We start from the raw sequence: 20,605 nt of genomic DNA, 5'->3' as shown, positions 1-20,605 counted from the left end.
TATGCAGATGACACACAACTGTACTTATCAACTAAAATATCAACTAAAACCTAACCAAACTAATCAGCTGTCCAAACTCCAAAGAGCTGGATGAGTTCAAACTTTTTACTATTAAACTCAGAAAAAGACTGAAATCATAGTCCTTGGTTCCCAGCACCTCAGAGACAAGATTGCAAATGATATTACTGCCCTGGATGGTCTTGCACTCACCCCCCACGACACTGTCAGAAACCTTTGGTGTCATCTTCCATCAGGACCTTTTCTTTAGTTCCCAAATATGATAAGCATTTTTTCATTTAGGATTTTTTTTTTTTTTTAAATCAGGAAATTCCTACTACTACCAGATGCAGAAAAACTTGTTCATGCTTTTGTGACCTCCAGGTTGGATTATTGTAACTCTGTTAATACCGGTAGGTTGCCCTAAGAAGACCCTTTAGTTAGTCCAAAATACTGCCGCTCGACTCTTAACCGGAACCAGAAGAAGATATCATATCTCACCCGTATCAGCCTCACTGCACTGGTTGTCAAATTTAGAATTGAGTTGAAAATTCTCCTTCTTGCACATATACTGTAGCACCACACGGTAGAACTGGGTTGATTGAGTTCTGGGTTGAACTGCAGTCCCAGAATTTACACTTACTTGCCACTCCTAAAATGTTTAAAAGTAGAATGGCAGGTAGAGCCTTTAGTTATCAGGCTCCTCTGTTGTGGAACCAGCTGCCCGACTCAGTCCGGGGGTCAGACACCCTCTCGCTATTTAAAAGTCAACTCAAAAGCCACCTTTTTGCTAAAGCATATGCAGTACAGTATTTAGAACTGATCCCTGATCAGAGACTTGGACTAAGACTTCTGGCTTGATCTGCCACCTATCCCGCTACCACTACGCTATTTTTCTATCTAAACCCAACTGGTTGAGACAGGTTTCAACCACAGAGGGAGTTTTTCCTTGCCTCCGTCGCCAAGTGCTTGCTCATGTGGGGTTTCAGTTGGTTCTCTTGTATTCCCATTTCCGAGTGTGACCTCCATGTGCAAAGTGCCATGAGATAACTGCTGTTGTGATTTGGCGCTACGTAAATAAATGGAATATATTTTGGAAAAACTGTGAAGGAGTGAAGCCGCAAAGTGGTGAGGCATTACTGTGTAACCTTTACAGCGGAACTTCATTTGACCTTGAACTTTTGATGTCCAACTGTTCAGTGTTTCACTACTTTTTACACAACTTGTTCTTCTGTAACAAGGAAAAGAACGGCAAAATTCCCATTAGGTGATGGATTTTTTTCCACATAAAAGGCAGACTCTTCTAGAAACTGCCTAAGGGTGGCCACAATAAAAGGCCACTCCAACATGTGCATATGTACCACACAGCACAATGCCGCAGATGTCACAAGTCTTACGGAAGTGCGCAAATAGGCATGCTGCAAACTGCACATTTTGGAGTGGCCTTTTATTGTGGCCAGCCACTATTAACCTGTGCAATAACCATGCTGTCACACCTGTGAGGTGGATGCATTATATCTGCAAAGAAATACGTACTGACACAGATTTGTCTACAGTAGTTGAGCGAAATAAGCCTGGTAAGAATATCCGGTTAAGTAATGAATTATTTGTTATTTCTGAATTTGGAAATGTATGGATAGGTGTGAAAGGGGTGTACACTACAGTAGCCGAGACGGAATCCACAGCGCCTCTGCCAAGTAGTGCACTCCATTTTATTCAACATGATTAATTAACAATTTCAAACAACTGAACAATCAATACATCGATTATCATCAGAGATCATGGCATGAATAGGTAGTTCTTCAAATAACGAAATGAAGTGACGCGAATGGACCCTTTCAAATGGAGAGATGGACTTTTATTACAAGTACGTAGGCGACACAAAGTGAAATGCATAGAGGTATAAGTTTGCTCCTGACTTGACACATTCTGTCACATGATTCACAGCCTTCCAAGTGTGACGTTTATCCTCCAGCCAGCAGTTCATCGTACATCCAGACGGCAAACGAGCAACGCCAATGCTGGAATGTGTTATCTGTGGAATCACCGCTCCACCAGCAACTAGCAGTTACAGTAAGCAAGATGAGGGACGTGGTGGACGGAGTGCGTGTTTGTGGTGGTGTATTACAGTGGAATACATTTATGTCGACATACGCGGTTGTCGTCCTAACCGAAAACGGTTACTTGTGGCTTTGGCCAGAGACGTGAGGAGAACAGGCGACATTAAGCATTTTTGAAAAGACGGCAGTCTGTTGACGTTGTGTTCCTCCATTCGAAGGGGAGCGTTTTGGTAGTCGAGCTGAGAAGTTTACCACAAAAGAAGTACCACGCTGAAGCTTTGGAGGCAAGTTCTGTTGCCCAGCCCAACCTTTTCCGTTTGTTTTATTAATTTCGACATAAACACAAATCTGCTTTTGTAAAAACACACGAGCGATAATGATGAAGTTAACAATACCATAACCGGGGTTGGGCAATTCACTTAAAAAAAGTAATTAGTTACTTTCCCCAAAATGTAATTCAATTGCTTTTTCATAAATGTAATTAGTTACCATGGAAAGTAATTACTGCCTTACTTATAATATGTCAAAGACTTGTGATTTAGCTTTGTAGCCGTGGTGAGAGACGTTTGACGAGATTTGTGTTACTCACAACGGACGGGAACGAACACTTTGGAGTTGGACATACTGTACACTTCACATGTATGTTCTTGCCTTTTACATCAATGACGTTGAAGTGCCTCATCCTGAAAACGACAGCTTTAACTCGACACACTCAACATTGTTGCAGCGAGTTCACAAGACGTTCACAAACGAGTCGAGTCTTTTAAACTGCTCTTTTAAATAAAAGCTGGAAAAACAATTCCCAGTTGCATATAAGGATGACCCGTTGTTATATATTGTATTCCTATATCGGCAAATGGAGTCTCATTATTCCTTTGAAGAGTCATTCAAACGACCCGGCCCGTTCACGAATGTCACATGCTTTTGAGTGAGCAAGCTGAGTGGGTAACAGCTGTCGTATATCAGTGCATTGAACGCAGCACATTTCACACCGGTAACAGTAACATTTGAAATACAGTAATCCCTCGTTTATTACGCTTAATTGGTTCCAGACCCGACCGTGATAAGTGAATTTCCACAATGTGTTTTGGTACGAGAGGAGCTGAGTGGAGTTTTAGCTTGATTTAGGTTACGGCCGCAACAGTAGCGACCAAGTTTGATGCTTGTGTGTCTCATCAAACATTAGCGACCGGTGTAGAATACTACATATCATCACGTCTTTGAATGCATCTTCTGAATGCCTTATATTTGTATTTTATTTCATGTAGCCATTTTTATGCTTGAAAATGCTTAATTTAACATAAAATGTGTTTAAATATGCATTATTTGTGACTAATAACAGGCCATATTCAACCATAAACCAGCATGATTTATTAATTAATGTTTTAGAAAAACCATAATAGATAATAATATAATAATAAAGTCGTGATATTTGAAGTGCAAAATGGTGAGGGATTACAGCATTCATTTGTCATCGTTCCCTTAAAAGAGCCATTCTACAGATTCAACTCGTTCACGAAATTCACATATCTACGAGTGAGCCTGAGAGCGGTAGCAGCTGTCGGATATCAGTGCATAACAACGCACCACATTTCACGCCGGTTAGGTCTGAAATAGTCATTAATTAGATTACCCATTACTAGAAAACGTCAAGCCGTTGCTCCCAACACGTTTTGACCGACATAAACCGGCTGATGCACCAAAGAAAATACATTTTATGTCGACAAAAGTAGTGTGAACTGTCAACATCAGCTTTAAGCAAGCACTTTTTCGTGAACATGATGTGAGCTACTGTATCTGGTATGGCTTACAAATGGTGAAACTGGTACTTGTGGTATTAAGGCAAAGTTTTCAGACGACAAAACAATGCAAGAAACAAAACATTTGTTGAATGAAAGCATTTAGTTGATCAGCGGCTACATAGGAGAGGCTACTCTTCATGTGACAGCGAAAAAAATAAGTCCACAAAAATAATATTCTATGGATGTTAGGCACTTTGCCTACAAGCTTAATAGTGTCTTTTGCAGAGTAGTTGAGGCATCAAAAATAAGGTCTTTTAAAAGGAAGACTATCAAAAGAAAAGCACTATGGCCCCAGACACAGGTTGACGAAGGGGGAAGAACTGGCAGAAAGTCTTTATGCCGTCACTTACACGTTGAATAAATTCATGCAGTTCACTCTACTAAGAAAGAATCAAGTTGAAAATCAATAAACCTAACTATCAAGCAATATAATACGTCTTCTCGTCATCTAAATAGAGATTAATATCATCTGATTCAACTGGAAGGCACATCCATAAGGCTTTAAAAAGGTGTTGCAAAGCATTGTTTCTCCATGCTTCTCTCCAAACATTCCAGGAAAGCAGCGAGGGGACCCTTGCTGCTTCACAAACATTAAAACTCGTCAAATAAAATGAACAGCAAGTGCGGCCGCAAAATATTCCACATCACACGGTAAAGTTGGTGCAAAAGAACCGCTTTTAAAAACCAGAGACCCCTCGATTTCGGAGAAACCGATCATTTCCACGTATGAATCAGAAGAAATTGGAGAGAAAATACAAACGTTTCAGGAACAAATAGAAAGGAGGAGAGTTGGTACATTTTAAAAGCACCCCAACCCTGCTTGAACCGTGTGTCTTTTCCCCATCCTTCAACTTTATTCTTGTTGCTTTATTTTAAAACGTTGCTGTTTTAAAGTGTGCATGGTACATACTTATGTTTGGACTGGAACTGGAAGGTACATACTGTATATATATCTATATATACTGTATATATATATACGTGTATATATAAAAGTGGGTCCACTAACAGACACTAGGTGGATGTGAGACATTCTCCTTGTGTATTTTTTTAAGAATAGAAGGTTAGGACACTCTGGTGGTTGCCGCGCACCAGGAGGATGGGCGGCAGGTCCTTTGACAACACCTCCAGCCAGGCCATGTACAGAGCACTCGACACTGCACCCTTCCTGGCCAATGGTAGGCTCCTGATGGGGGTCAAACACAAAGAGGAGCAATTGACGTCCATTTGGAAAAGCACTGAGTAATATACAATCTAAAAAAAACACACTATACAGTGGATCCCAGCACATCTGCAGTTCAGCATTCACAGCCCCTCAAATGCCGGGGTTTTTACACCCCCCCCCCCAGTTTTTATTTTTATTGTTTTGTCTGAAAATAGGCTGGGGTTTTTTTCACGGAAAACACATTTCATTTACCCTAAGTCAGTACAGTCATTCCTCATTTATAGCGGATAATTGGTTCCAGGCCCGACCGCGTTACATGAGTATCTGCAATGTAGGATTCATTGTTCACAGAATATTTTCATAGTTAGAGCATAGACAACCTGTTTATGACTTCTAAATACAGGTTTTAACATTATTAGAGCCCTAAAGACATGAAATATCACTCCTATAGTCACATTTACACTCCTATTATTCATTATTTTCACCACATTGCAACTCTTATGCTGCAAGAGCTTGAGATGGCTGCTAGCTAGTGAGCTAACAAGCCAGCAAGCTAACCAGCCTCGAATTTAGCCTCGAATTTATTTCTTCTAAAGTCAAGAGGCCAAAAACTTACCACTTCCACACAGGATCGGAGGAGAACCTTTTTACACTCTATCATGTCTGACATGCCATGGTTGACTTCATGCAGTGTTAAGGTAAAGTAATGTAATGTAAGGTAATGCCTCATCAATGCGTTTGTGTCATTACTGCCGCCTAGTGGCCAGAATACTACATATGACTTGTATTTCAACATTGACTAATAAGATCACAGTCTATCATGCAAGAGGGATCATTTATTAAGTGATATAGCAAAGGAGCGAGAACTGAACCACGACATTGTGAGGGACAACTATATTATATTAAAAATGTGTTAATGCAAATGTACAGCATACAAGTACCACTGTTAGAAAGCCCACCATTTTTACATGTTTATGTTTTCATGCTTCTCTGTTCATGTTTTGTCCTCAAGCGCTGAGATTTCGCACTTGTTCATCTTCTTGTTTGTCATTCATGAGTGGTGAGCACGTACACATTTAAAGTTTTGGATTGTGTGTGAAGCATATTAAAGAGAGAAGAGGAAGGGTCTGGACCTCAACGTTGTCTAATAATTATAGTACGATTCCTCATTTATAAATTGAATCTTTTCAAAGTTAGAGCAGAGAAAACCTGTTTATGACCTTCTAAACACGAGTTTTAACATTATTAGAGCCCTCGAGATATGAAATGACACCCCTATATTCACATTTACATTGGCATTTCCCAATATAGTAGACATTATAAGAGAAAATAAGGCATAAATATGAATATAGACTCACATGTGTCAGCATTGGGGAAAGTCCCTTCTTATTTTCTTTTTTACTTCCTGTTTTGTACAGTACTTTTTGCAGTAGCTATTGTCTCATCAATGTAATATTACTGACACCTAGTGACCAGTGTAGAATACTACATATTACAATGTGTTCTTCAATGCGTTTTTCTGAATGCCCTATATTTTAGTTCTTTGAGCCATTTTTATGCATGAAAATGTTTCATTTAGGCCGAAAAATGTAAGATTTGCTTAAATATGCTATTTTTTTTTTTTTTTTTTTTTTTATATTTTACTAATAATAGGTCATATTGAACCAGAAAAAGCACTGATTTATTAATGAATATATTTTTGAAAAACCGTGACCAAGTGAAGCCGGGGAATTTGAAGCAACGTGGCTATGGATTACTGTGCTTCATGTATCTATCAACCATAACACATCTAAACCACCAAACACACACACACACACACACACACACACACCCACAAAGACCAAAATGGCTTACATGACGATGAGGTTGGCTGTGCTGGAGTGCTCCTTCAGTAGTTCGTTGAGTCTGATCTGACGATTAGTCTGGAAAAACAAAGCATTTCATTAAAGAGAGGTTCTCTCAAATTACACGCAAGCAAAATTAAAATCATCAAATTCAATCCCGAAACAAACTTGCAAGAGTGGAAGTGCAAATGCAAGAACTGAGTCAAAGATAATGTCTCAAGTGGAATACTTCTATCAGTACACTTCAGTAAGTATACTGTGTACTCTGTTCCTGAATGTGGGTGGTGTCCCACGATGATCCTCAGCTGCCATTAAAGTGGGACAGGCCCCCCCAACGTGTACAAATTTATCGTACTCAACATGCAGCCTGGCTCCTGAACACGCTTGTATGCGTCACAGCTCTCCATTTTCTTGCAGTGTGCGGCATAAGGAACTTTCATGTACTAAAAATAAAATAATAATTCAGACTCTTGGACTTGTCTGCATTTGCTAGCTAGCAGCTTTTCATTTATTTATTTTTTATTGGCCCTCAGCATATTTAAAAAATAAGATAAATGTGTTATTAATGAGATATATTACTAGATATGACACTAATTTGCTTGGCCACCTTCAACACAAAGCCACTGTTTTTTTTCCCTTTAGAAAACAGGGTTTGTATCACAATGTACAGTACAGTACACACCTTCTCATTCAATGCATTTTCTTTATTTTCATGACTTTTATTTTAGAACTTCCGCTGGTATACGTCGTATGCATGTGCTGAAAGGCCTTATGAGTGTTTGGTCCCAACACTCTGGACCAGTATGACCTATCCAGCTTTTTGTAGATTCTCAAAATAATGAATGAACATGTGGAATTATGTACTAAGCAAAAAAGTGTGAAATAACAAAATATGCCGTATAATTTTAGACATATTTTATGTCTTAAAATAAATGTTTCGATAGTGCTGTAAACCCTTGGTGTTCTCTCAATGAGCTTCATAGATTCACTTCACTGGTGTGCCTTGTCAAGGTTACTTAGTGGAATTTCTTGCCTTATTAATGGAGTTGGGACCACGGGGTTGTATTGTGTGTGTCCAAACTTTTGGCCAGTATTGTATGTTTAGTTGGCGGTACAGTAATCTCTCGCCACTGTGTGCTTCAAATTTTGCGGTTTCACTAAAACCTCAACTCTGAACCCCTGATGGTACTTCCTGTCCGCCCCCCACTCAGCTCCCTTAGCAACGGAACGTGTTTACAGCAGCACACAAGAGCACAAGTCTTATGTCTTAAATGGCTTATTTTCTGCCTTTTATGTCTACTATATTGGATAATACAAGTGTAAAGGTTACTATAGGGGTGTTATTTCATGTGTAGAGGGTTCTAATTATGTTAAAAACCGTATTTAGAAAGTTTTCTATGCTATAACTACAAAAATATTTCATTTATAAAAAAGGACTCCTGCTTCACGGAAATTCACTTATCACGGTCAGGTCTAGAACCAATAAACCACGATAAACAAGGGATTACTGTGTTCCATTATTCTGCCTTCTTTTGTCGTCTGTGTTAAATAAATGGAAATGCAACAATTTGCTCAAATCAGATCATTCAATATTAAATGTCAACTTATACAGTAATCACATATGTATAATGAAATACAGAACAGACCTTGGCACGATAAAGCTCCAACTCATTGTCAGTAATCCTCCATGGCTCGCTGTTTTTCAGACGCTCGGCTGCCTCCTGCTCCATGTCGTCTTCCTTCAATCGATAGGGCTCAATCAACTCCTCAAAGGCAGTCACGCTACACAACAGAAACAACAGCCGTGCTTTATAAAATAATACAAGATAATTTGACTAATTTAAGGCTTAATCTGGGAAATTGCCAGCTAGCTCATGTGGGAGTCACTGTCATTACGTTTACATTACGCTCACTCACGCATGCACGCACGCACGCACGCACGCACACACAAAACATTATTGCATGAATTGTCTTAAAACTAATGTAGCTTTTGAACACGCATGTAAACACCTTAATTAGATTGTATTTGGCTTTTTCAGAATCATCTTAACATACCAAGATTATGCAATGTAAAATGAGTTCTCTCTCGTATGAATGCGTTACCAGACCGGATCCGGTATTCTCCACATGCGCCACGGTGGCATATAATCCGGAATTCACAGGTGGGTCATCATTGTGGAGAAATGAGTGTTCGCTGTGTGCATATTGATAGTAGCTGTTCAAGCTAACTAGGGGTGTCCCGATCCGATATTGATATCGGATATCGGGCCGATATCAGCAAAAAAACAAAACAAAAACAAAACAAAACAAAAAAACAGATCATATCGGCCTGCATCTACATTCTAAAAAAGCCTTTTTTACTATGAAATACGTAATAAAACTATGTATGATTCGTGCCAGTATCAGGCGATATCAGATTGGAAGTGAAAAACTTCGGGACACCCCTAGTTGTAACTTTAGCTACGATCTAAATTGTTGCCAAATCACTCATGAATGCGGAGAAAAACAGACAACTGTGTCTTCCGTTCGAAAATGACAGTACCTACTGTATGAATGAAGGAAGCTAAACGGTTGGACTTGGTGATGTAAAAAAGTAGCCATAACACTGGTGACCTGTACTGATTCTGTGCAAACTCTAGCTGTCCAGGTCAAGAGGCTCGTAATAAATTGAACAGAGGGCAACAGTTGTGTCTGGCAGGTAATTGTTTTGCATTATCACTTTAACGGAGACATAGTTGACAGCACAACCTAACTTGTACAAGCCCCGCTCATGGCACACCCTTATTATCCGTTGTGGTCTGCAATTGTTTATCACCACATCCACAAGAGTCATGGTGTTTCTAATCTGTAACAATATTAAACCGTACAGCATGTACGACATGTTCTGGGAGACACCGTTCATAGCACAATGTGGCTAGAAATGCTGCTCTTGCATATTTGAAGGCAGACCTGCCAATCCTGGGCGAGGTGCTTTGTTTATATGTGACGTAAATTTAGTGCATGGAAACATATTGTGTGTCAATTGTGGTCCTGGACTGCTCAATATGGAATTGGTGCTGTACAAACAACTGAAATGACACGAATTAATAAAAAAAAAAAAGAAGAAGAAAGCTAAAAATAATAGCAGAACAAACTGCCCTTTTCATTGACTGAACATGTTACACGTCCATTTGAATGATATGAAAACGTATGGGAATACGGGAAATACTTACTGTTCCTTTTTGGGCTTCGTGTTTACGTCTCCCAGCACAGTGATGTCCGAGAAGTCTATCCTGAATTTGCTCAACAGAGTTGCCATCCTACACGGGAAACACAAGAGCACAAACGCCGCTGTGGTGAGTCCAGGAAACCAGCTGCGGCTCAAATGGAACTTGAAGTAAGTGGATTATATAGTGGATCCCCGCATAATCGCCATTCAGTAGATTTTGATCAGAGTTTGTGCTCATAACCTCCATTATTAGGCTGTTTATTTGTAGAAAACCCATCTCATTTGCCATATATATTTTTAAAAACTTTTTTGTGCACAGAAAGTAGTCAGGGCCAAACCAATACTATTTTATAACCTGCCTGGGAAGTCCACGCACACTTCCCCAACAAGAAGTTACCCAGAATGCCCTGCGGGTTATAAATTTGCATAAATGTGTGTCTGATATGACTGTGTACTGTGGCGGCCATAACTTGACTTCATAACAACTCATATGTAGAGGAGATCCGTGCATTAAAAGTGAAAAACAGGAAGTGTTTCTTGCGTGATGCATTTATTTGGGCCTTTATATACAAGTGGTCAACAAAGGTGAAGTATCCAAGTATCCACCTTTCATTGTGCAGCAGCAGTGCAATGCCAGTCCGGAAGCTCTAAAACCCCCACAATGTAACCCGACAAACACACCCCTCCTTCACTTGGCAGCACCTCGTCTGGCACATGGACGTCCCAAGTCTGGCACATGGGCCATCTGCGGAACTTGGCTCATTGCAGGATTAATAATGACAGACAGTGTCACTTGACTGTTAGAAAATACATGTCACAAACGCCAATTCCACAACTTCAGTGAAAGATGACATATAAAGGAAAATATAGCGTTATTATGATATACTATTTATTATTATTATTACATATTATCATAACAGTGGTTTATTTGGTCTCAAAAAAATGTAGACAATAATATCGTTTCACGCCAATTTGTAGGATAATAACATTTCAAAACGCACTCGCATGATTTTGCGACTCGGTAAAATAATTTTAAAAAAAAGTTTGTCCAGTCATATTTTTTCGCTGTACATAACGTCAAAATCTCGTCTCGCTCTCGTGGACTCAATCTTGTGTATTGTCTCGTGTATCGTGAGGTGGGTGTCTCGTGTTCCACATCTGATGTTTGGTTGTAAATCATTCATCCACTCCCTACTCCTGATTGTCCACATATTTCATAAATTCTAAATAAATTTGTTATGCGGGTGACAGCCACCTCTTTATGAAACACAATCAAGTTGGAGGACAAATACATTTCAGCCAAGAGAGACACAGTACAGCCGATTACCCTGCTGCTGAGTTCATGACTCTTCATATCAAGTGTGGAAGTGATGAAAGCTTGTGCAGTGGAGTTATGACAGTCATACATTTCTGCCCATTAGGAGCACTGATCCTCATATCAAGCTTAGAGGAGATCAGAGTTTCTGGAATGGAGTTAAATATTTCCTTCAAGCTTTGCAAATGAAATGACTTTGAAATACATTATGTTGGTGTGTAGAAGATTTTGGACAATTCTCAAAACCTTAGAGCTTCTTAAGTAAGAAGAGTATTTAGAAATGTGGAGGAAAAATAAGGTAAATCGTGTAATAATGAGAATAATGTAACGCTTTTACCATAAAAAACAAAAAAGACAAAGGTGAGCAGCTTTAGAGAGAAAAATGTGTCAGTGCTAATTTTACCCTACAAAAGGAAGCAGCTGGAGGCGACAATAAGCGAGAGACAAAGAAGCAGAGGTGGGTGGGGTTTTGTGTGTGTGTGCGCGTATGTGTGTTCAATCAGGGTGATAGCACTGTGCGCTAAAAACTATTCAGTAACCCCTCATTTATTGCAGTTAATTTGTTCCAGACCCGTCTGTGATACGAGAATTTCCGCATAGTAGAATTCCTTATTTGTAAGTTAGAAAATCGCACAGAAAATCGTTTTTCCACCTTCTAAGTAGAGATTTTAACATTATTAGAGAACTCTAGACATGAAATAACACCCCATCGGCACAGTTACACTCATATTACATATGCAGTAGACATAAGAGAAAATACGGATCATAGATATCATTTTGACTCACACCTGTTAGCCTGGGAGAGTTCCTTGTTGTTCCTGTTTTACTTCTGGTTTCTGTACATTATTGCCTGCGGTGGCTATTGTCTCATTAATGTAACATTACTGACACCTAGTGGCCAGTGTAGAATACTGCTTATCACAACATGTCTTTAAATGAGTCTTCTGAATGCCTTATATTTGTACTTTATACTTGAAAATACTTAATTTAGGCCAAAAATACATACAATTTGCTTAAATGTGCATATTTTGACCATTAATAGGCCGTAATCAACAAAATACTGATTATTTATTAATTCATATAATTTGTAAACCGGTGACAGTAATGCTGCGAAATTCGAAGCACGTGGCGAGGGACTACTGTATTTTGAAGCCATAGGTTTAAAAGGCTGCTGTCATGCATTGTGGGATAGAAATACATGGAACACACCTGAAAAGTATAGTACAGTTATAGTATAACCCACAAATTCGCATATTTTTGGTCCAAAAAACTATTTTTAAAATTTTTCACTTTTTATTCACCATAAGTTGGTAATAATTTATGAATAATTCATAATATATTTATAATTTATAAATATGTAATAACACAGATCAAATGTACAGCATCCATGTACCACTGTTGCATGCTTCGCTGTTTTTTTTGTCAGGTGATGAGATTTCGCACTTGAACACATCATAGTTGTGTGCTTGCGACTGGCTCCACTGTGACATTATCATTCATTATTGGTGCCTCCCTATACAGTTACAGTATCATTTAAATGTGTTTAATATGTGTGTGAGGCATACACCTGGATTGTGTCAACAGTGAACAATTGCAATTGAAGAGAGAAGGGGAGGGTTCTGGAGCGGAATCTAATTTAATACTGTGCAGTGCTTACGCTCGGCGGTCATGGTCTATCCTGTTGATCTTGCCTCCAATGAAAACACGAATCTTGCAGTCCTTCCATCGCTTCTTGTTGGTCAGCAGATAGGGGATGAGCAGAGTCAAACCTGCAGACAAAAATGATAATGAACACATTTCCACATAATCCAAAGAACTAATTATTATTTCATTGATCAAAATGGGTGTTTAATCATTTATTACAATATAGAGTGTTAAAAAGGACACATGCATCACATTTAGCAACTACTATTGTTTTGATAAAATAAAACAATCTGTGGAAGTTGGAGCAAAATGACAAAAATCTTTACAAACAATGGACAAAGAGAAATAATATAAGTAGATGGGTTATGTAGTATCTGAGTCACAGTAACCTGGATACAAGGGATCATATTTATTTCCTTCCAAACTTTACCTCCATCATCAAACAGCCACCAGACATCAACAGTGCCCTTCCCTTGCTTCTTCTGGAACTGCTGGCTGGCCTCCAGCAGTCTCTGGTCACACACGTTCAGTGGTACAGTGGCGTTCTTCTTATCTGCAGGGATGGTTTCCATGCACACAACAGCACATGCAAACAAAATGAAATGAAATGTCAAAACATTTCATTATACAGTATGAACAAAATGAATACATCTGATTCATTGCGTCAGCTTCATTCATATACTGTACAGTATTTAGTGGAAATCTATTAGAGTAAAAGTGAAAACACTGCATTTAATACATACAGACCTGACTTTACTACCTTTACTTGCATAGACAGGCTGTAGATGAACTTGAACTTGAATCAATAATAAAATTACACTTAAATTAAAATATCAATGCATCTTAACAGTAAAATATAGTAACAAAATTGGGCAAGCTGTGAAGAATTTGCAGCAAACATTTGATTCAAATAGTTAAAATTATGTTTTCATGAGAAATGAACATTCATTGCTTAAAAGCATAGTTCTTATTTGTGCAAGTATTTGAAAGACAACCAAAACTACAGTATATGCCTGTGAATATTTTCATTCACCCAGGTCATTGTATTCTTAGGACGTTGAATTGATCGTGATCATCTTCATCAGTTCATGCTCAAAGACTAGATAGGCCAGCTCTAGTACATCAGATGAGAGCTCAAAGACTAGATAGGATAGCTCTCGTTTGGTAGGACTGCTCTAGTCTGAAACATCAGATGAGAGCTCAAAGACTAGATAGGATAGCTCTAGTTTAAAAAGTTTAAAAACAGCTCAAAGACTAAATAGGAGTAATTAGGTCAAGTATGTCATCAATAGCAACATTTATTTTCCATGCACGGCCTTTATTTGTGTGGATAGTTTCAGGGCTGTATGCGTAAACTTCCTCTTTCCTTTTCCACAAATGATGCTTTGAAATGACACACAAAAATAATAATAATAATAATAATAATAATAAAAATAAAATAATCATAATATACCTGATATTTGGATGGTGTTAATGCCATAAAGTTAAACTTTTTTTTTTTTATTTAACTATCCGTCTACAAGTAGAACAGGGGTGGGCAAACTTTTTGACTCACGGGCCGCATTGAGTTAACAAAATTGGCGGGGGGGCCAGAGTATATATTTGATCCCTGCACACTAGTTTAACCTTATAATTATAACAGTCCACCTGGAATTATTTGTCTTATTTTATATGTAAGAGTGTCATACAATCTGCTATATGTGCTTGTATCCCTTTTCTCAGCAGCACTCTAAATATCAGACCACATCAAATAACGAAATATAATTTTACATATTTTTTTTTTACTGAATAAGACACCCGGAATGTACATGAATGAAGGATGTGTGATATACAATATGAACTGAAACATTTACTATTAAAGAGCATGTAAACATCCCTCCTTTTTCACCTCCCAGACAGGTTAAATTGTGTGTCCCATATTTGTTGACTTGTGTTTCTTTGGCACCATGTAGTGGTGTAGGTAGTTGTATGGATGGCTGCATGTGAAAAGCAAAAGGTTGTCTCAGACTGACTCTGACTACTTGCAAGTCATGTTGCCAGCCTGTATGTTAAAAGTTTAAATAAATACTTTGGAAGCAACTGGCGGGCCGGATTCAAAGGCTTGGCGGGCCTGATGTGGCCTCCGGGCCGCAGTTTGCTCATCCCTGGTCTAGAATGACAGCAATTAATTTTCAACATAACTTCATCCCTGTTTTGAGTCTGTGTCCATCTTAAATTCAAACAGATTTCGCTAAGCTTATGTCCATCTAAAATGTGGTATAAATTAGGACAAATGTAGAAACATGCTCACAAGAAATGGATATGTGTGCCTTGGCATCCGACCAGTTGGGTTTTTTTTAGTTCTACCACGGTGCGCCCCGTTCCGCTGACTGTTGACAGTGGACTCATTCATCTTCCTCTTATTATGCCACTGTTGTGTCCTCCAGATATTATGTTTTTATGGGCCTCCAGCTCTCCAACTAAGATTTCCATCTCAGTCTCGGTGAAGTTCCGCTTCTTTGTCTTCGGCTTCTCAGCAGCCAAGATTCAGAAGAAGCGAGCAAAATGCAATCAAGGGTCATTAAATATGTACGCCACATTCATGAGCCAATTTCCATTGACCATTTATGGCACACTGAAGGCGTGCAGAGGGCGTGACGTGGAGTGGAGTTGCGTACGGCACGCCACTTTTTTTTTTTTTTTTTTTTTTAGGTCTGAATATTTTTGTCCATATGCACATTTTAGGTTTGTGGCGTACACAGACTTTTAGTCAGATTTCCACGCACAGTTTTATAAGTAAGGCCCCAGATCTGTCCTATCTAGTCTTTTTGCTCTCGACTAGTTAGGAAAGTTTCAGGTTGAAATGCCAGATGAGAATCAAAGACTAAATACTGTAGGACAGCTCTACTCTTCTTTGAGCTCTTGTCTGACATTTCAGACTGGATTAAAGATATTAAAGACTAGATAGGACAACGCTAATCTTCTTTCAGATCTGATCTGACGTTTAACACTAGATTTGTCCTATCTAGTATTTGAGCTCTCACCTATAGCATTTCAGACTAGAGCTGTCTTTGAGCATGAACTGATGAAGCCTGCTCGGATGAGAGTCGAAACGTCCTAACCTAAACAGTCCAGGTGTGATCAATTCAAAGCCCTGATAGAACCAGAGCTCTATTTTTCTACTTTTGCGCATTTACATGTTTTTGCATTATGTGTTGATTGATTTCATGTATGCTTCATGAACACCGAGTAAATACCAACAGTGTGAAGAACTAAGTTAGACAGACAAGCCTGCAAACACAAAGCAGGAGACATTTCCATCCTGTAAAAGACCTCAAGACAATGCATCAATTGCAGAGAAGTGAAGCAACAGGTAGAAATAAAAAGTCACAGCCAGAAGTTTCTACAAAGCCATCATTGGCATGAATGTCTTATTAGTTATGAGCCGTTAATGATTTATTTGAATGGTTTGTTTTTCGGGTTCAAAATGATTATACAACATGCATCTTCAGGGATTAAAAAAAAAAAGTATCAATATGACATTCATACCCATAATGAGTGTATGAAAACTTCTGACAGCAACCGCTGAAAATTGTTTTAGGCTTTTGGCTCTGTAGCAAGAAAAGAGGCCGTGCTTGAGCTAGAAACTGGATAGCGGGAGAAGACACAGCATTATAAACCAGCTAGTTGCTTGTTAGGTGCATACAACAAATGACAGCAGAGATCAAGACCATATTAGAATATGGAGATTAATCTATGAAAAGAGCTAGTTGAATGAAAAGTTGTTGAGTATGAAGGAAGGAAACACAGAGACTGTACAGAACAAACGGTAAAAACGAGAAAGCGCTATGCTGAGAAAGAGAGCAAGATTTAAGGCAACCCATTTAAATGAATATCCTGCCTTTTTTCAACAGGGGCTGCGTTGGGGCTTTGCCATCATCGTCATCATCTGGGAAATGTGAGACAAAAGAAGAGAAAAATAAAAATGATTTGCAAAACTGATCCAATACCCACTGACTTGACAGATTTCCATGATATACAAACAAAACTTTGACTAAATACATTTGTTTTTGTGCAGTCATATAAAAAAGAAGGTACACTCTTAAGTTGTAAGACTTTGCACACACATAAAAAAATCCCTTGGTCTTCACAAAGTTCTAAAACGAGGTAAATACACCCACCGTGTCCCCTGTACACTTTCTATACCTCTTATTGTGTTCGCGGATAAGGCGGATGCGATAAGAGCCACATCACTTCTAGTCCTGACTCAAAGCAGCATGTTCTTTTACACATGCCTGTATGGGAATCCAAAGCATGTCAGAAACTGGTACCTGCAATCAGGTATCTGACTGAACGTCAACATTGGGGCATTAGCTCTGTCGACAAGGATTGTGCTCCTCTGGTGCAAATGAGCAATTAGAAGGGATGGCGGCATTTCTTTCACAGACACAATTTTGAAAACAGAAAAAACAGTCATTGAAATTCATAGTTTAGGACAGGTTAAACATTTGCACACGCTTATGGGATAGTCACACTCACATTGAAGCTGTGAATATTTTTGTAGTTAGAGCATAGAAAACCTGTTTACGACCTTCTACATACGGTTTTTAACATCCTCCAGACATGAAATAGCGCTCCTATCGTCACCTTTACACTCAATTACCCAATAGAGTAGATATAAAAGACAGAAAATAAGCCATCTAAGACAGGGGTCTCAAACTCAGTTTACCCGGGGGCCACTGGAGGTAGAGTCTGGGTGAGGCTGGGCCTCATCAAGTATTGGGAGTAAGGCTCACGATAACGATAATATCTATAACGATATCGAGTATGCTGCAGGAAACATGTCTAACATGTTAGCACACTTAAAGCGGCATCATCCGGCAGTGAACGTTACATCTACAAGAAAGAAAACCATCTTAGTGCAAACACTGATAACGTCAGCATATAAACAAACTCGAGCAAACAACTCTGACCGGGCCAAAGCAGTAACACATGGTATTGGGAGTGTGTGGGAGTGCGTGGGTTTTCTCCGGGTTCTCCGGTTTCCTCCCACATTCCAAAAACATGCATGTTAGGTTAATTGGTGACTCTAAATTGTCCATAGGTATGAATGTGCGTGTGAATGGTTGTTTGTCTATATGCGCCCTGCCATTGGCTGGCGTCCAGTCCAGGGTGTACCCCGCCTGTCGCCCGAAGTCAGCTGGGATAGGCTCCAGCATGTCCCCGCGACCCTAATGAGGATAAGCGGTATAGAAAATGGATGGATGGACAGATGGTTGGACTTCACCTGCAACTGTCCATTACATTTCGCCACAATGTTTAAACAAGTGTTTAAATACAACAGTTTATTTTATTATTATAATTCTATTTTAAAAAACTCAGAGTCTAATGGGTCGTTTTTATTTATGTAAAATATGTTTGCATTTTTTTTTAATTAAAGCATTTCAAGTCATTTTTTCTGCCTTTTTTGTACCGAAAATGAATCAAACCGAGCACTTCAAGAAACTGAACCGAACCGACAATTACATTTTAGTGTACTGTTACACCCCTAGTAGTTACTTACCTGTTACATGTTGTGCTGTCATTTTGTGTGTGTGTGTGTGTTAGCACTGCAATTGTAGGCAGTGTTCTGTTTAGTGACCCCCGTTTCTCCATGTGACACACTCTTAGTTCTGTGGTAGCTTATGCTTTCACCCTGTGAGCATCATTAGCTTAACTTAGAGCTTGCGGGACGCATTCACAGTAGTCTTTCCTGTCAAGTCGCGGGCCGCAAAATGTGACTTGGCGGGCTGCAAATGGCCCGCGGGCCATTGCCGCGAGTTTCAGACCCTTGATCTAAGACATAAATAAGACATATTATAGAGTCACACGTTGGGCGTTACTTTACTTCCTGCTGTGGCTATCATCTCATCAGTGTAGAATACTACATATTAACATGCATTTGAATGCATCTTCTGAATGCCTTCTAGTTGTATTTTAGTCAATTTCGCCATTTTTATGTTAGAAAATGCGTAATTTAGGTCAGAAATAGATACAATTTGTTTAAAAATGCAGATTTTTGACTAATAGGCTACTAATAGGCAACTAGGCTAGTAGTCAACCGTGATACAGCATGATTTATTAATGTATTTTGTTTGATTTTTTAATGTATTTTGATAAAAAACGCAACAGAGTGACACCGTGTCAGGGGTCACCAACGTGGTGCCCGCGGGCACCAGGTAGCCCCCCACGACCACATGAGGTACCCGCAAGCCTGCTTTTCATTCAGGTTTTCAGTTAATAATGAAAGAACAGTAGAAAGAAATGCATTCTGAAATACAAAATGTGAGTTGTGGACACCAGCATTTTGTTAATGTTCTGGTAAAACAAGCATATTCGCTTTGTTTGGGTTTAAAATAAGCTCTGAAAATAAATGTTACAAAAATGAGTAGCTCTTGGCCATTTTCATTTTGTAAAAGTAGCTCTCACAAGGAAAAACGTTGGTGACCCCTGGTCTATGTTTTACCATTAATTGTAATCTATAGGTCGATTAGTATTACTACAACTACTATTTGTGAATACGTTGATGGTGAGGTGAAGTTTAGTCAGTTGGTACAACCCAATCAAACACGTTTAGGTCCAGGAACTACAATAACCAAGCACTGCAAGTTTGGTGGAAAAGGGGCTAAAGAGGAAGAAGTTCCCAATTGAAGGACAGTTCTTCTTAAATGCTTTTAGCACAACCATAAAAGTAGGTATAACATTTAAAGAACCACAGCATTCATGTCAATAAAGGAAATACAAATAAAAGGAAGCAATGGGACAACATTTTAAATAATCCAAACTTCATATAATATTGTGAAAAGGTGTGTGGATCAACTGAATGACTTCATGGGAAAATTTAAATATGGTTTCATAGCAATTAACTAATGAATAGAGATGGGCATCTGAGGAAATTTCCAAAACCAATAATGGATGAGGAGATGATAGCCACAGCAGGAAGTAATGTAACGCCCAATGTGTGACTCTATATTATGTCTTATTTATGTCTTAGAGCAGGGGCCTGAAACTCGCGGCAATGGCCCGCGGGCTATTTGCGGCCCGCCAAATCACATTTTGCGGCCCGCGACTTGACAGGAAAGACTACTGTAAACGCGTCCCGCATGTCGTACATCAATTTATGTTGTAAAGCAATGGTCACCAACCCTTCTGAGACCAAGATCCCTGGTGATCTATCGGATGGCCCCCGAGCCGCACTGTGGCCACTCCCACATTTGTGGATCTTAGTCGGGGTCGAGCTCGTGGTATGGGCTCTATGAGCAAACCACACCTTGGCTTCTTGGCTCTGTGTCGTGGGCGAGTGATGGTTAACGTGCAACTACAAGTATACTGTTGTGCGCTCAGGCACATCGATGTTCGCGCCGTCACTCACTCTCTCTCTCGCATCGCTCGCTCAATTAACCTCACGGTGAGGCGATCCGCTGTGCATGCGCTGATACCTCCAGTCGGGTTTCGGGTACTGAGCTCCTGGTTGGAGCTTGCGGGTTGTGTGCCTGGAGGGCGGCAAGGCGTACGGAAAGGTTCAGTAGTCAAAATGCACGCCTGTTGGTCACTC

General features: G+C 39.4%; 1 protein-coding gene across 1 annotated transcript in view; it reads right to left on the bottom strand.

Annotated features, from left to right (window-relative positions):
- Positions 1 to 1,833: 1,833 nt before the first annotated feature.
- slc12a2 (solute carrier family 12 member 2) overlaps positions 1,834 to 20,605 on the bottom strand; it is a 72,114-nt gene continuing 53,342 nt past the window's right edge. The window contains exons 21-27 of the mRNA XM_054758133.1: positions 16,913 to 16,960; positions 13,463 to 13,585; positions 13,046 to 13,157; positions 10,078 to 10,164; positions 8,512 to 8,647; positions 6,876 to 6,943; positions 1,834 to 5,042 (exon numbers count right to left, since the gene is read on the bottom strand). Coding sequence (XP_054614108.1) covers positions 4,907 to 5,042; positions 6,876 to 6,943; positions 8,512 to 8,647; positions 10,078 to 10,164; positions 13,046 to 13,157; positions 13,463 to 13,585; positions 16,913 to 16,960 — 710 coding nt within the window. The 3' untranslated portion in view covers positions 1,834 to 4,906. The remainder of the gene's footprint in view (positions 5,043 to 6,875; positions 6,944 to 8,511; positions 8,648 to 10,077; positions 10,165 to 13,045; positions 13,158 to 13,462; positions 13,586 to 16,912; positions 16,961 to 20,605) is intronic.

The sequence above is a fragment of the Dunckerocampus dactyliophorus genome, chromosome 17, assembly GCF_027744805.1.
Source record: "Dunckerocampus dactyliophorus isolate RoL2022-P2 chromosome 17, RoL_Ddac_1.1, whole genome shotgun sequence".
Taxonomy (NCBI): domain Eukaryota; kingdom Metazoa; phylum Chordata; class Actinopteri; order Syngnathiformes; family Syngnathidae; genus Dunckerocampus; species Dunckerocampus dactyliophorus.
The sequence above is the reverse complement of the archived record's forward strand: the minus strand, read 5'-3'. Positions and strand labels throughout refer to the sequence as shown.